This window comes from Dunckerocampus dactyliophorus, chromosome 9, assembly GCF_027744805.1.
Source record: "Dunckerocampus dactyliophorus isolate RoL2022-P2 chromosome 9, RoL_Ddac_1.1, whole genome shotgun sequence".
Classification (NCBI taxonomy): Eukaryota; Metazoa; Chordata; class Actinopteri; order Syngnathiformes; family Syngnathidae; genus Dunckerocampus; species Dunckerocampus dactyliophorus.
Genome location: NC_072827.1, coordinates 1,441,173 through 1,457,284, shown reverse-complemented (window position 1 = coordinate 1,457,284; position 16,112 = coordinate 1,441,173). Strand labels below are relative to the sequence as shown.

Here is a 16,112-nt window from a genome sequence, read left to right as displayed (position 1 = left end):
ATACATATCAAACTGTCACTTATTTTATGTTCATTAACGATAATTAATGCAATGTAATTTAGGTATTTCTGCTTGCAAAAGGCCAAGTCCCATGCAAGTACGCCCCCTAGCGCCTGTGAGCAGTATGCAAGATCACTGGCCGTACGGTTAAATAAAAAAATAAAAATACACAGTAAACCAATTAAAACCTTTATTTTCCTTGACAGAAATGACACGGATCCTTTTACAAATAAGGCAAGCGGTTGCTTCTCCAAAGACCAAATCACCAAAGAGGCGGAGCTCGGCAGTGCTTCTGATTGGCAGAGAAAGAAAAAACGCAAGGCGACCTAGCACGACCTCTCAGACCCTTTTACAATACATTGAATCTGTTAGGCTGGGGGTGTCCTAAGTGCAGCCCGTGGGACAAAATTCTAAATGGGGTATATTGTAAAAACAATATGAATAGATTACTAATGACATATTTGGTATTACACTCATTTGCTATGACGAAAAGCTAAGATGTGGTTGTTCACATAGCTTTGCATATATTTACTGACACTGCTTTTACTTGTTTTAATGTACAAAATGTTAAATCAATTTTACTGTATGCAGCACCACCCTGGAAAGGGTTTGGACACCCTTGTATCACCACTGGTGAAACATATGCTTCTGAGAAATAAATACATGATTTTTGGATTCAAGTAATGCAGGTTTAAAGCTACAAGTCATTCCTGACCTGGTCAAAAGAAAAGAAATCAGCTACATTGGCAACTTCATACACTAGCAATGCTAGCAACTAGTCTCATTTCCGACCACTTACATTGACACCCAGATCCAATGGCAACTGGCTAGCTTGGCGATTAAATTCAGCAGCAACAAGCCAGCAATGGTGGCTACTAGCTACACCGCTAACACAGTTTGTCACAAGAGAGTGAAAAAGAGTTTTGGTCAACATGCGAACATAGACGAGATGAATGAATGGACTGCTGCAAGTCTGAAACAAAAAGCATGTCAGCTGACATGCCAATTGAAGGCTTGACAAACAAATTCAACCAGTTTTCTTGAGACGGGAGATGCGCGACACGCATAATGTGGAGCGTAAACGTGAAACGTGGAAAGCATCAGTGAGACTTTGAAGACATGATCAGCAGGCAGACTGCATTGGATATGTTTGGTCAGCGTAACTGCGGCGGGGAGAGGACGCTGGAGTTTCCCATGATTGCCGAACATGACCTTGCATACGGTGGTGCACTGAATAAAAATTCCCCCAGAAAAGATGAAATAGAACTGAGAGAAAAGGAAGAATAGTTTGTGGAGACTGACGAGGCACATGATGCATGTAAGCTAGTGATGGGAGCAGATGTCCTCCTTGGTGATTGGTCAGTCACTTTCGCTGCCCGATTCACTCAGCTGGAGATCATTCTCTGCACAAAAAAAAATAATAATGACTCAACGGGAGCCCATCCCCCCCATTTTGAAACAAAAGCAAATTCTCTCGGAAGGTTGTTAGCGGACACGTCGCCTTTGCCGTTTGCCGAAAGAGGTTCACTCTGTGCACTGGTTTCAGCACCTTGGCGCGTTTGTTCCATAGCGTGAATGGAGTCCTTTTGTAAGTCGTAGTCTCCGTCTCGGTGGGGTCGGTAGAATATACACACACAGGGCACGGAAGGGTGTAGCCTCGTGAGGAGCGATGCAAGGTAACGTAGTAGAAATGTAATGAGTACATTGCAACATATTGTCTTATCTCATCTCATTCTCATAGACCCAATCGAGACCCGAGTGTCTCGTGACACCCCTCCTTTTTATTGTTTCTTTTCAAAGCTTTGAGCGGACTGACCCCCACAATACATCACGGACCACACCCTAATTTACACTCCAGCATGTGCGCTGACGTCCGAGGGCCAGCTCCAACTGGACTTAAAACCAGAGCAGACTGGGCTTTCTCTGTGGTCGCCCTCAAATTGTAAAACACTCTCAGTGGAACGCTCACGTCAGAACAGCCACCGCAGTCAAATGCTTTAAGTCTAGTCTTAAACCCAAATTTCACTCACTGGTTTTTGACTTGGTGTGAGTCGTGCGGGCCTCCGTGTCTTTTATAAATTTGTTATTTGAATGTCTTTACTATAGCTGCTTGAAAAGCATTGCTCCCATTTATTTTCTAGTTTTTATGCTTTGAACTGGAACTGGAGTATTTACAATGTATTGTTTTTTACGATCTGTTTCTGTTTGTAAAATGCGCCTTGTAAAAAAAGAATGTGGATTGGACTGGAATAAAACTGAAGATGAACAAATATGAATATTTGAGTCCTGATTCATGACAGCTGAGCAGGGAATGCTTACATGCTTGCTGTGGGGGAACACAGAGAGGCCAGTCGGCTTTCAAAAAATACTGTTGACCTGTACGGGAGTCTAAACTAAGGTGATCCAGAGGGCGTTTACTCACTCAGCGTGTTCATGAGTCCTCCTCCAGCACTGCCACCGCCACCGCCTCCACCTCCTCCCCCTCCCTCCTGTGAGCCGCTGCCGGCACCGACGACTGGCATGCTGTGGTTGGTCTGGGCCAGGGTGGGCGCCGCACCGCGCTCGTCCTCTGAGTCGCTGCTGCTGCTGGAGCTGTCATCGCTGCTGGATGACGAGGAGCTGTTAGACGAGCTGTCGCTGCTCATCTGGTCCATGACGCGAGCCTCTGCCATCAGCTCTGTGAACACAGTGGCAGCAACACTGCTAAGCCTGGGTTATGCTCCTGCACAAAGGCGCCGGCGTAAGCCGCGCCGGCTGACTCCTCCCCCTTGCGTTTTGCATGCCACGTGCTCAACTGTCGGAAGGGGGGGGCGTCGTGACACCACAGAAGCACGTTCCATAACGAGACATTTAAGAATAGCAGGTGCTACCATATTTCTACTATATACACACTGCATTATGTTCTGTAGCCAATTTCAATCCAAATGATGAAACACTTTCAAACATGCCTTTTCACGCCAGTACCTTTCTCAATGTCGTCCATGGGTGACGCAGGGGACGTCTTCTCTTTAGGGGGAGAACTTTTGGAGCCTGCTGAGCTCTTGTTGGAGCTTCCGCTGCCAGTGCTGCTCTTCATCTGCTGTCCCAGTCGACTGGTCTGCTGCTCCAGACGAGAATGGATCTTACTGCTCCCCTCAGCCCTGCAGGAAAGTAACACAAAAAACCCAGGATGAAACGTTGTCAGCAAATGTGTTGTGACGAAAGTGAAAAACGTTTTGCTTGTTTTATTTAGTTTGAACTAAGTGGTCTTGATTTCAAAGTGTATACTACCTGTGCCTGCATTTTTATTTTCACTTTTATTTTTACGGTGGCCAACAAAGGGCAAACACGCAGCAACGTCCAAACGCTCCAATCTCAGAAATAATCCAACACCAAAACACACAAACGCTGTAAAACACATGCTAAGGGGAAAATACTGCACTCAAACGTCGCAGGATCAAAAATAAATATGAAAGAAAAACGCTGCAAATGCCAAAAACACACAACAGCCAATTTTCAGAGCCAAGAGTTTCACAAAGATATAGAAAAAATGTTCATGTTTTCATTTTTACCGACTTTCTTTTGGCCATCTCATTCACGTCTTTAAAGTCTGATATGCCCCAGGTCTCTAGCCTGGCTAATCTTCGTTTTGTTCCGTTTTTGTCACGCATGTGTTTTGGGGGTTTGTGTGTGTTTTGGGCATTGCCACATTTTTCTTTTGCATTTGTTTTTTGTCCTGCAGCATGTATAATTTGCAGCATTTTCCTGTTGCATGTCTTACGATGTTTCTCATTTGGGATAATTTCTGCTTTGTATGTTGACCCAAGAGCGGGGAAAAAGTTTGAGTACATATGGACACAGTCTTTAGCCCCCACTCAGCCCACCTGGTCTTCTTGACTGCAATGTTGCTGCTGAGCTTCTCCAGTCTGTACTCGCCAGTGTCGTGGTTCACGATGAGGATGCACTCTTTCATGTACGACCTCTTAGAGCCCTTGAAAACAGTCACCGGAGTGCTCGAGCCCTAAAAGCACAAGCAAAACTTTTCAAGCACTTTACCCCTTAATCTGTAATGATAACGTTTAACATTCACCTCCAAGTTGGGTAATGTGATGGTAACTTGCTCTCCTTTGCCCACTTCAAGTTCCCCTTCACAGGTCGTATCGATGGAAGCAGGTTTGAAATCATCTGTGGAAGAAATACAGAAAGGTCAACTTTTACGTGACACCGTAAACAACATGGCCTCTACAGTTTGTCCATATTGACTTGTCCTTGCACTCTACTGCCACAAGATGGCGGTGTCGCCCTCGTTTAAGAAAGGCTAACACGTTAGCTACCAATTTGACAGCTGCTACAGTATCTAACCATTTTGATCACCAATGAGCGTTTTAAAAACAAATAAAACATCGACATTGTGGTGAAACATAACGCTGGTAAAACTGGACCCGGTAGGCGGCTAAGTTTTATGACCGGCGGTCTTCAAATGGAAGGCTAACCACCTAGCAAGCATGCTACTGTTAGCTGGGGTAAAAATGCTCAGCGTCACTTTCCGCCTGAAGCGTCCACTTACATCGCACCGTGTGAAAGGCACTTTTGGGGTGCTTCTCGAACGTCTCCCCCAATTTCAAGACGTGCTCTTGGTTGTCAAAGTTAGCGTATGTCGTCCCATTCATCCTGAGAGTTTGGTCAGCTGAAAACTTTTCGCTGTTCTTTTTTTATTCGACAGCCATGCAAGGTGCCTCCGAGCTTCGCCTCTTCTTCGTTCTGATTGGTCGGTCGACTGGATCTGTTTGTTCATTGGCTAATGGCCTATCAATCTAAATACGTCATGCTTCCTATTTACCACGATCATGAATGTTTTTTTTTATTGAAGTTAATTCGTTGTTTTGATGCCGTGATATGTGACGTAATTATATAAGTGTTAATATAAGACAGTATTTTTTATTATACATTTTATTTTTTTTATTTATTGCGTTAAAATATATATATATATATATATACACGTATATATATATATATATATACTATGATATTAATTATACTATTTTTGTTGTTTTGCCATTAATTTTGCCGCCTGGGCCTTGCATGGTCTATGGCAGGGGTGTCCAAATGTTTTCCAGCGAGGGCCACATACTGAAAAATGAAAGGATGGAAGGATCACTTTTATATTTAGTAAAGTAACACATAGAGATATGCTAAGAAGCTATACTGTATGTAGCTCATGAAAAAAATGCATTTCACCTTTGTAACAGAGGTGAAATGCTACTAAAAATGACGTGTTTTCCATAATAATACGAGTTTATTCTTGCAAAATTGCGAATTTTGTTCTTCTTTCGATTATTACTTTTTTCTTAATATTTTGACTTTATTGTCATAAAATTGCAGCTGGTTTTATTTCCATTTCTGGTGTTTTTTTCAAAATTGTCCAACTATTTCATTTCAGCTTCCCTCTTGTAAATTTTCTTCCTGCAATTATAACTTTATATCTTCTAAAACAACAATGTATTTTTTCTTTAGTTCAACATTGTTACCAAAATGACATTTTTTCTCATTTTACAAGTTTATTCTCATCAAATTGCAACTTTTTTGTCATTAGAAATGGTTTTTTTGTTTGTAATATTTACTTTACATTTCTGCTGTTGATTTTTTTCTGCATCATTTTCAAAATATTTCAACTTTCTTTCTAATATTTTGACTTTATTCCCATGTTATACATTTCCACCCAACCTATGTTTCCAAAAATTACAAATTTAGTCATTGTTTTTGGCTTTAAAAAAACAATAAAAAATCCAACCATTGTCTTTAATATTTCAACTTCATGTTCCTAAAATGACATTTGTCCTCATACTATGACTTTATTCTTGTGAAATTATGGCTCTTTTCCTCGCTAGATTACAACTGTTCTCTTAATATTTTGACTTTTGATTTATTTTCCCATTTTGTTGCTGTTGTTTTTTTTAGTTTCCTTGTTAAATTCCATTTTTAGACTGTGCTGCGGGCCGATAAAATCACAGCCGCGGGCCGCAAATGGCCCCCAAGCCGCACTTTGGACACCCCTGGTCTGCGGTCTTTCAGCCATCAAGTACTTACAGATATACCGAGGACGCAACAGATAGAGCGTACATTCAGTTTTAAGAATTTATAAAAGCCATTTCACAGAGTTTGGTTTACTTAAGAGTGTTCTTGATGCGTTGGGTTAAATGTGCAGCATCGCTGGACACGTGTGCATGCATGTGCAAAGTAATCACAAAGGTTCGCAATGCATAAAGATTCTCCATTAGCAAACGCACTGATATGACCGTGGAAAAGCTAAACACCTCACCCAGATAAGTGAATGCAGTGGAAAGCCAATCCGGACCTCAACAGATTGACGAATCCCACACATTAGCGGCATGGCTGAGATGTAGAGGGACAGCTCGTCTGACCTGAAAATAATCTCTTTCTTTCTTTCTTTAAACTGTTAATGAATCCGATAAACCCGGCTCAGTCTGCACTTTAGTGAGGGGGTAGGTGGGCGGGTGCACATGCTGCTATCACATTAAAGGATCAATGTGTGACACAAGTTCTCCTGGTCACTTTGGGCGACTTATCTTCAGTTTGGGCATGAAAGAAGGTGGACATGGACACTTTTGTAGGTGTATCATAATATAATGATGAACTTCTACCATTTTAATAATGGGGGGGGGTATCATGGTCAACATATGGACTATTTTCAGCGAGCAAAGATGTCGATAGCCTGTCCATTGTTAACATCCTGTTACTGTGAACCGAACACACTTCTGCTATGCTTAAAACGTTGATTTTCTGTACCACCGCTTCCTGTTCAGGGCCGGGGGGTGGAGTCTATTTCAGCTGATTGATCACTTGTCAGTGACGCAGAACCAATCACACACACACACACACACACACACACACACACACACACACACACATCTTGTGCATTAAGTCAAGTCACGGCATTTTAGGGGCTACTTCAGACATTTGTTTAAAAATATATATTTTTAATCAATATTCTCAGCAACTGCATGTGTTAGATTTTTGTACACGGATTATATGACAATTTGGGGCTTTTTCATTGCTATGTAACGCTCATGTGTTGGCCCTCAATAGGCTATGCTAGTGTTGTGGCTGGTATTGATATCATTTTCTCGCGAGAAACATATTTCTTTTTGTAATCTTCAGAAAAAGTTTTATGTCAACTGTATTGACCAGTTACCGGTTAAAAGCCATTATTTTGATGCTTGGTGTGAGAGTAAGCACATGGCGTACAGTGGGAGGAAGAGGCTGTTCGGTTTTACGAGGCGTCCGTGAAGGCAGCGCAGTTCCCAAGGAGAAAGCCGCAAAGAAAGAGGTCGCGTGCTCATTATCCTCCGAGGAGAAAAATCCAGAAAACCACTGAGCGTTCAAGCTTTTTCTTCGTTTTTCGTGTCAATACAATACATCGATCTAAGTGTGTAGATGGGAGGCTTCACCCTGCACACCGAGCCTACTCGGTACCGGACCCAGATAAAACCTGTGATGGAGGTGATGGACCACAACTAACTCAGAGTGAGTGTATATTTTTCCACATTTCGTACAAAAAGAAAGACTTTTTAGGACAAATGATGATCCATCTGCCTGGCTCGATGTACACCTCTGCAGCCCTTCACCTACCGATCAACTATTGATCGATTGGACCAGCAGCCATTCAGTTAACACGTGAATGTAAAAGAGCATTGAAGGCAGCTTCAGAGGTCCTCAATGTTGCTAAGATTACAAAAAGAACAAACACTATAAATAGTGAGGCTGTCAAACAAAGAACGATGTATTTCCTAATTTTCCGAGTTCATTTAACATTACAATAATAAGAAATCATATAAAAACACGCTTTCTTGGTGTTTCGGCTGAAAAATAAAACCATACAAAATTTGGACATGCATTTGACTAAATTTGCATGTAAAAAAACATCATGCTAATCTTATTATCTTATATTCGTGTGAATGCGGAGGGAAGAGATGAGAGGCTGAGGACTGTAACACTGGTTAGCACATCACAGCATATCATAGCAATCGTAAGACACCGTGCAAATAGGCCCCATGGTGGCTGTGAGCAAGAGGGACTACATCAGAGTCATTTGGATCGACCCGCCCACCTCTATTTAGTTGCTTCTAGTGCAAGGATAATAGGATAATAGTGTGTGGATCTCAGTGTTGGATGTAGTAAACTATAACGCCATGCAGTGTAGCGCTTGCCTTGGCTGCTCAATCACTTCAAAGGGAGGGATGGATTTCCTGCAGGTGCATGATGGGTAAATTGGCTTCCATGCCCTGTGAAGCGGCTGAATTAATGAACTGCTGTGTTGTTACACGCTGCTTCCCTCGGGGGCGCTCTGGAGCCTCTCGTGAACGGTTTTGATGGGAGGCGGTGTGTGTGTGTGTGTGTGTGTAGGTGTGTGTGTGTGTGTGTGTGTGTGTGTGTGCCGTGAGTGGAGATGCCTCAGGATGATGGCGGCGTGCCCGGCTCGCTGCAATCACAAGTCGCTCATGAAAACTAATGTGGTTGTGCTGTTTGCGCAAACAGCGTGGAACCTTAGCGTCAGAGAATTAGCAATTACTGTATAGTGGTCACATGACTGCAAAAGGACTTTATTAATTAGCTTCCGTTCTGCAAAACAAGCTAAACACATACTGGCCCACACTGGATTGGTTTTAGCATCTTTAATGTACAAAATGTATCAAAGTACAGTGGAACCTCAGTTAGTGTCCACCCCCGGTTAGCGTGTTTTTGAAAATTTATAGCAACATTTTGCCTCGGTTTGCGTATTTTTCGGTTAGCATGAGTCCAACTGTGTTCTTCATGTACTTTTTGTCACAAAAACGTCCTCGCTCGCACCCTTAGCTTGCCAATAAAACAGCAACTGGAAATGTTACGTCGATGTCAGCGGTTGACTCTGAAAAACTTGAACACAAAACATTTTTTTTATAGCTTGACATATTTTTACATGCATGAAACAATCCTAAATGCACATAAACGAGGAACAAAATAGATAAATGAACATTTAAGGTTACTTTTACCTTCAGTGACTGTTCTCAAAGACATTATATGGCGGCGAGATCAGCACCTTCCTCTTCGACAGCACCTGCCTGTTTTGCCATGAGTTATTTCTTGAATTCGATCGCGTTTCTCACCTTATTTATGAAAATTCTGGCACTGGCAACTTTCTTTGGCATTTTGGGTAATTGAGGTGAGAAACACTATTGAGCGGGCCTTTTCATGCGGAAAAACTCCCGCCCTGTGCACTTTCAAATTTTTCAAAGTACGCGAACGGAAAAAAATGGCAGACGGGCAGGAGATCCTCGCAGCTGAAGTACAGAAACATCGGCAGCCTACCCTGACGCACATTAGTTTAAGCATGAAGAAACACTGAAACAAGCTGTGTTTTAAGTCAAGTTGTTTGTTTGCAGCACTCCTATTCAAAGGACGAGTGGACCACCTTCTCTTCCTTTTCTGTCGCAGCAGCAAATAAATACAACATGGTTCCTCTTCTTCAACAAGTAGGCACGCAAGTGTTGCCATGTTGGAAGTCAAGTAAACAATGGTAAACTTCTTCCGCTGGTAGACGCGTGTTTCCGATACACCGCCCCCTGCAGTTCGGGAGCAGATGCTGCACGGAGTAGAAAGTCACACGCAGCCTCTCGAGCGGATTCCCGCACGGAAAGTAAACCTCAGCCTTAACAGTATCAGCTAAGGTGCATGAATAACGCCTTACATGGAGTTTCGGTGTCCGTGTTGTCTGTGAGTCTGCGTGTCGCTCTACAAGAGGTCGGGATCAGCAAGGCGAAAGGTCGCGTTGTGAAACCTGCAGACAGACGTGCCTGTCGGCACAGCGAGCCTCATCGGGATCAATAAGACGAGATTTAATGAGACAAGCCAGTGTGTTGTTGTCAGACACGAGATAATGTGAAAGGCCCCCCGAGGCCCCGCAGTGTGTATTTACTCCCCCCGGCCTGTCGTTTGTTGCTCCCTCCTCTACCTCAGTTCGCATCCATTAGCTCATTGGCTGAGATCAGCTGTTTTCTCACTTCACTGACTTTCCAGACGAGTTGAATCAATGCACTCAAGTCATGTTACAGAATGTTCAGGAGTTCTACGCTACAGTGGAACCTGATGCTGGCTGACTTACGTCGACATAAGCGGTTGTCGACATAACCGAAACCGCTACTGACTTTGTTCAGAGACACAAGGGGAATGTGTAATAAAGGAGTTTTGTTTGTTGACATGGTTTTCCTAAAATAAAATGAATGTTACTTTTACCTTCATGGCAGACGTGACGGTTCCCAAAGACACAATGTGGCAGCGGGACACCACACGGACACGATCCTCCTGTTTTGTCATGACTTATTTTGTCAATTCACTAGTGTTTAAATATGGTTTTTAACATGATTACAGCCCGCTAGACATGAAATAACACCCCTATAGTCACCATAGTCACCTGTAACATAAGGCATATAAGACATAATATAGACTCACTGATGTTAGCATTGACAGTCACAGTATCACCGAATACTTCCTGCGGTAGCTACTGACTCATCAGTGTAACATTATTGACACCAGTGTAGAATGCTACTAGCCTACGGTTTGCTTACTGCACGCTTCTATAGCAATAATGCTTATGTACTTGTACAGTACATTAGAATTGCCTTCTGAAATCCTTATTAGTATTTGAGTTCATTTAGCCATTTTGCTTAATTTACACCAAAAACACATCAAATTTGCTTTTTCACTAAAAATATGCCATAGTGCACCACCAAACAGCGATGGCTTTTTAAAATGAACATATTTAGAAAAAGCGTGAAAGTGTGAAGCCGCAAAAGTTGACACAAGAAGTGGCGAGGGACGACTGCACTCTCTGGTTTTTGACATTTGTATTCCAACTAAAGCTCACAGACAGCAAACTGGCTATGTGAGTCATGATTCAGAATTCACAAAGCGAGCTAGCGCAGTAGCGCCTGTTTCCACGTTTGTAACCTTTCGTTGCTAGGCAGGATTCGCAGAACAACTGACCCATCTGCCAATGAGAAGGGTCACATGCAGGCCACGCCCACAAGGAAACGATACCACACACATCCCACTGTCAAGATCATGAGATGATGTGTATACATTTATTTTGCAATTAAAACGCCACTCTATATCATATATTTTTAAACATTTGTATTTATTTTGAACACAACATTAATAATCTTGTTATTAATACAATTAATATTAATCATAATAAGAATGTCTCCATCAAGATCATTTCAACAAAATAGCAGCACTAAAAACAAAACAGTGACCCAGAAACATTTTTAAAAAGACCAAAAAATACATTAAAATAATGTCATGTCAATAAATAACATATAAAACTCCTTGAGAACCCTAAACCCTCTGCTGCATTTAGTAGCTAAGGAAATTGCTCCAATTAGGAGACAACTTTATACGTAAAAAGCACAAAATCCTCACAGCAAGCCTACTCATTTCTTGTCCGAGCAGGGACGCTTGAGCTAGTCAGTACTAGCCTTGACAAGAGGAACGCCGCCGCCATTGAGCGATTACGTTGCGGTGCATGTGCTATCTCCTGCTGATTGCAGCGGAATGTGAAGGGGAGGGAAAAAAATCCAAGGGAACAACCTCGTCATTCCCGTGCAGGAGAAACTCCTTTGTGTCCGTCCCGGCTCGTCCTCTTAGAACAGACCGAGAGTGGATCGAGTCCAAATTAGGTCTGACCTACCAGTTAGTGGTGGAGTCATGAAGAATGAAGCTGAACAGGTAAAAATACGTTCCAACGCTTACATTTGCTCCCGTATGACATGTGAGAGATGTGGCCCACTGTAATCCTGTAATAATTCATCGGGATCATTCGACATAATCCCTTCATGAGTGTGATTACAAGGACCGAAATTCATTAGTTTAACGCTGGCCCAGTCCACAGTCTGCCATCATGCAAATGCCCGGCACACAATGTAAAATACCCACGGAAGCTTCTAGTTTCAAGATTCAAGACATTCAAGATTCAAGAGTTTTATTGTCATGTGCATAGTAAAACAGAAAGTTCTACTATGCAATGAAATTCTTATTCTGTTCATTCTCCCAAGAAAAGAAAGAAAACACAAGAAAGAATAAGAACATAAGAAACATAAATACCAATAAATTAAGCAACAACAACAGAAGAGACATTAATACAAGTAAATAATACAAATAAATAAATAAATAAATAAAGTGCTATGAGTGTGTGTTGCGTGCGGCGTGTGCGAGTGCTTCGTTAAGGGAGCCTGATGGCCTGTGGGTAAAAGCTGTTTGCCAGCCTTGTGGTCCTGGACTTCAAACTCCTGTAGCGTCTGCCTGACGGTAGGAGTGTGAATAATGAGTGTTGTGGATGTGTGCTGTCCTTGATGAGGTTGTGTGTTCTTCGTAGGACTCTAGTTTTATAAATGTCTTGCAGTGAGGGGAGGGCTGCCCCAACAATGTTCTGTGAGGTCTTGATCACCCGCTGGAGTGCCTTCCTATCACGTGTTGTACAGTTACCGTACCAAACAGTGATGGAGGCGGTAAGGACACTTTCCATAGTGCATCTGTAGAAGCAACTCAGGATTGTGGTGGACATGCCAAATTTCCTCAGTCTTCTCAGGAAGTACAGTCTCCTTTGGGACTTCTTCAGAATTTGTTGGGTGTTGTGAGACCAGGTGAGGTCCTCGCTGATGTGTGTGCCAAGGAACTTGAAGGTTTTCACCCTCTCCACCTCAGTCTCATCAATAAACAGGGGTCTATGCGGCTCCTTTTCCCTTGTTCTTGGGTCGATGATCATCTCTTTAGTCTTATCTGTATTGAAAAGGAGATTGTTATCACGACACCAAGCTATGAGGTCCGCCGCCTCTCTTCTGTATGATGTTTCAACACCACCAGTGATCAGGCCGATGACTGTAGTGTCATCCGCAAATTTAATGATGCTGGTGTTGTTCTGGGAGGCCACGCAATCGTAGGTGAAGAGCGTGTAGAGGAGTGGACTCAGCACACACCCCTGTGGGGTCCCAGTGCTCACAATTCTTGAGCTGGATGTGCGATTGTGGACTCTGACTGACTGGGGCCTGCCTGTTAGAAAGTTAAACACCCAGTTACAGAGGGAGGGAGACAGGCCAAGTGGGAGGAGCTTTGTTGTGAGTTTGTGGGGGCAGACTGTATTAAAAGCAGAGCTATAGTCTATAAATAGCATTCTGACGTATGTGTCCTGGCCCTGTAGGTGAGAAAGGGCTGTGTGGATGGCAGTGTTGACTGCATCATCCGTGGACCGGTTCTGGCGATATGCAAACTGTAGAGGGTCCACAGTGGCCGGGATGCTCTTTTTGATGTGGGTCATGACTATTCTTTCAAAGCACTTCATAACAATAGGAGTGAGTGCTATAGGGCGATAGTCATTCTTGCTAGTCAGTTTTTCTATGCCGTGCACCTCAGCGTCAAGATTACGCTTCCAGATGTTTAGCAAGTCAACGTACTGGAAGGCTGCCTTTGCATTTGCCTCATTTGTTCAAGAAAGACATCACTCAGCGCTAAAAAAGCAACTTCAACATGTTGGTTAGTGAAGGATCACCACCATCCGTAAATTACACGCACAGGAAGTGGAAAGCATTTTCATTGCAAAACATGGCCTTTTGAAGCAAAACACAACACTAGCATTTTGTTGTCGTTTTTGTGAGCAAAAATAGGGTTAGAATGGTAAAATGTGCGCATAAACATGACCAAACTATCCCTTTCCTGAACTAATCAATTGCAAAATATAGCCTTTTGATGCAAAACATAACACTAGCGTAGGCGTAAAATACATGTAAATAGCCTAATCCGTTCCAAGATGTTCCCAATCTCACCCCTTTGCCCTTCAAAATATACAAAGTTCACCAAATATGGTGGAAAAATCTAAGAAAACGTTAGCATAAACATAGTAGAGTAACATTCCAATATAAAATAAGGTAATAAATAAGATTACTGTAAATGAATAAAACTGAAAAACAAAAACAATCCTACCGTTCACGAGATGTCTTGATCAGGAGCGCAAGTGGAGGCAGGAAGGAGGAGGAGGACTAGCCTTAAAGAGTCTAAGAGTCAGCTGGTCTCACAGACAAACGCACACGCGCTACACGATAATGCTGTGTGCTAAATTTTAATTTGTAACTTAACTTAATTGTTTAAGTTAGTTTAATGTCGACTACGAAGAGGAAGGAGGTTGAAAGGAGAAGCCCGTCTCTCACACAAACTCACGTACGTGCTGGATAAGTCAGCCAATGAGATGAGAGCGTAGGCGGTGCCCCGATAATCAGCCAATGAGATGAGAGCGTAGGCGGTGCCCCGAAAATCAGCCAATGAGAGCGTGAAGCGTCAGAAGGCGTCACCAAGTGTTAGTCTGAACTTGCACGACTTGAGGCATTAATAAAGTTGATTGAAAAAAAAAAAACTTGCACCGACTTGATGCTTTATGTTATATGGAATTTCTTCCGTAATACGAAGCAAAAACTTTACATAAATTCTTTACGTTCAGTGGAATTTACGTAAAAGGAGGTTTACGTTATGCGAGGTACTACTAAACGGTTGCATTTTCACCAAACTAACCTTTTTTTCTGATCTAATACAGCATTTTAATGGAAGAATATTGCATTTCCCAGGGAAACCACCAATTTCCTGGCTAAATACATCATTTTTGTGCAAAATATGGTATTTTTTTGTGGCAAGTACAAGATTTTGGAGTGCGTCCATTTGTTCACGGATGTTTGTGGCAAAATATGACATATTTTCGAGGTCTAACATAGATTTTGTGATCAGCTGTAGTATATTAATGGTAAAATGCGTCTGTGTAGGCTCTCAGTCGTACAGGAGTTGTCCATCGAGGGAAAGGCTTCTTGAGACGTCATCTGTACTTCTGTGAAGAAGGTGTCGGACGTTTCGCTCCTCATCCGAAGAGCTTCGTCAGCGAACTAACAAGTGCTGGTAGCCTAGGCCTTAAATACAGTAAGAGTGGGCGGAATTGGTGTGCCAACACCCTCCTCCTATTGGTTCCTTACACTAAGCCTGGGCGGAGTAGTGGTCTAATCCTCTCCTGCCATTAGCACCTCCGATCAACAACTCTGATACTGGCTCGTTAGCATCTATTGTTCTGGCTCGGCCCTGCCTTCACCTCATTAGCAAGACTAAGAGCTGTGGGTTTTGGTGTCAGTAACCTGCTGAACACAGGGTCCAAATTAAACCTCAAACCACCATTCCGATTCAATGATGGCTTCTGTTGTTTGACAAAAATAGCTTCCTTTACTCCTCTTTCAAACCATCTGTTTTCTTTGGCCAAAATCTTTACCTCGCTGTCCTGAAAAAAGTGATTGGTAGCTTTAAGGTGTAGATGTACTGCTGATTGAGGTCCACTAGAATTGTCCCTGCGATGTTGATAAAGCCTTTTTTGGAGCATTTGCTTAGTTTCCCCAATGTAGTGCTCTTTTGGAAAACAAAAAACAGAGCAATGTGGTCTATTCCATCTACTGTAAAGATGAGGAATGCAAAATGGCAAAATGTTTCATTCATTTACCAAAATCGCCTTTTCCTGAACTAATGCCGCATTTTAATGACAAAACATAGACTTGTGAAGTAAAACATAACACTTGCATCGCCTTTTTTGTGAGCAAATAGAGTTTTAATGGTAAAGTGTAACACCAGCAGAGCCTGTTGTTGCCTCTTTTGTGAGCAAATATAGGGTTTTAATGGGAAAATGTTGCATAAACGTGACCAAACTGGCCATTTACTGATCTAATATAGCATTTGAATTGCAAAATATATCATTTTAAAGCAAAACATAACACCAGCAGAGCCGTTTCCTGACCTAATACAGCATTTTAACGGCAGAACAGTGCATTTCCCTGTGAAACAAATATTTTTGACATTTTTGTACCAAAATATGGCAATCAATTGCATATATGGAAGACTTTATATACGATTTGGGTCATGTTTGTCCCTTTGTGTGGTCACAGGTGAATGATGATGAACAGAGAAAGGACCTTTTTAATCAAAATGTTCCCACAAGACATGAATTGTCATAAATGTCTTCCAAGATGAAAAATGAAGACTCGGTTGTACGCTACAGCAGGTGACCT

At 42.4% G+C, this 16,112-nt stretch overlaps 2 protein-coding genes across 7 annotated transcripts in view; one reads left to right on the top strand and one right to left on the bottom strand.

Annotated features, from left to right (window-relative positions):
- Positions 1 to 176: 176 nt before the first annotated feature.
- Positions 177 to 4,734, bottom strand: eaf2 (ELL associated factor 2). Its single transcript, XM_054787813.1, has 6 exons — positions 4,547 to 4,734; positions 4,070 to 4,164; positions 3,864 to 4,000; positions 2,965 to 3,140; positions 2,423 to 2,677; positions 177 to 1,403 (listed from the first exon to the last, which is right to left on the bottom strand). Exons 1-6 carry the CDS (start codon positions 4,647 to 4,649, stop codon positions 1,360 to 1,362), a joined length of 810 nt encoding a protein of 269 aa, XP_054643788.1. The 5' UTR covers positions 4,650 to 4,734; the 3' UTR covers positions 177 to 1,359.
- A 2,577-nt stretch (positions 4,735 to 7,311) lies between these two features.
- si:dkey-91i10.2 (uncharacterized protein LOC555224 homolog) overlaps positions 7,312 to 16,112 on the top strand; it is a 45,699-nt gene continuing 36,898 nt past the window's right edge. For all 6 annotated transcript variants that reach the window (XM_054786720.1, XM_054786719.1, XM_054786718.1 and 3 more), the window contains exon 1: positions 7,312 to 7,524. The gene's annotated coding sequence lies outside the window, so the exon portion shown is untranslated. The remainder of the gene's footprint in view (positions 7,525 to 16,112) is intronic.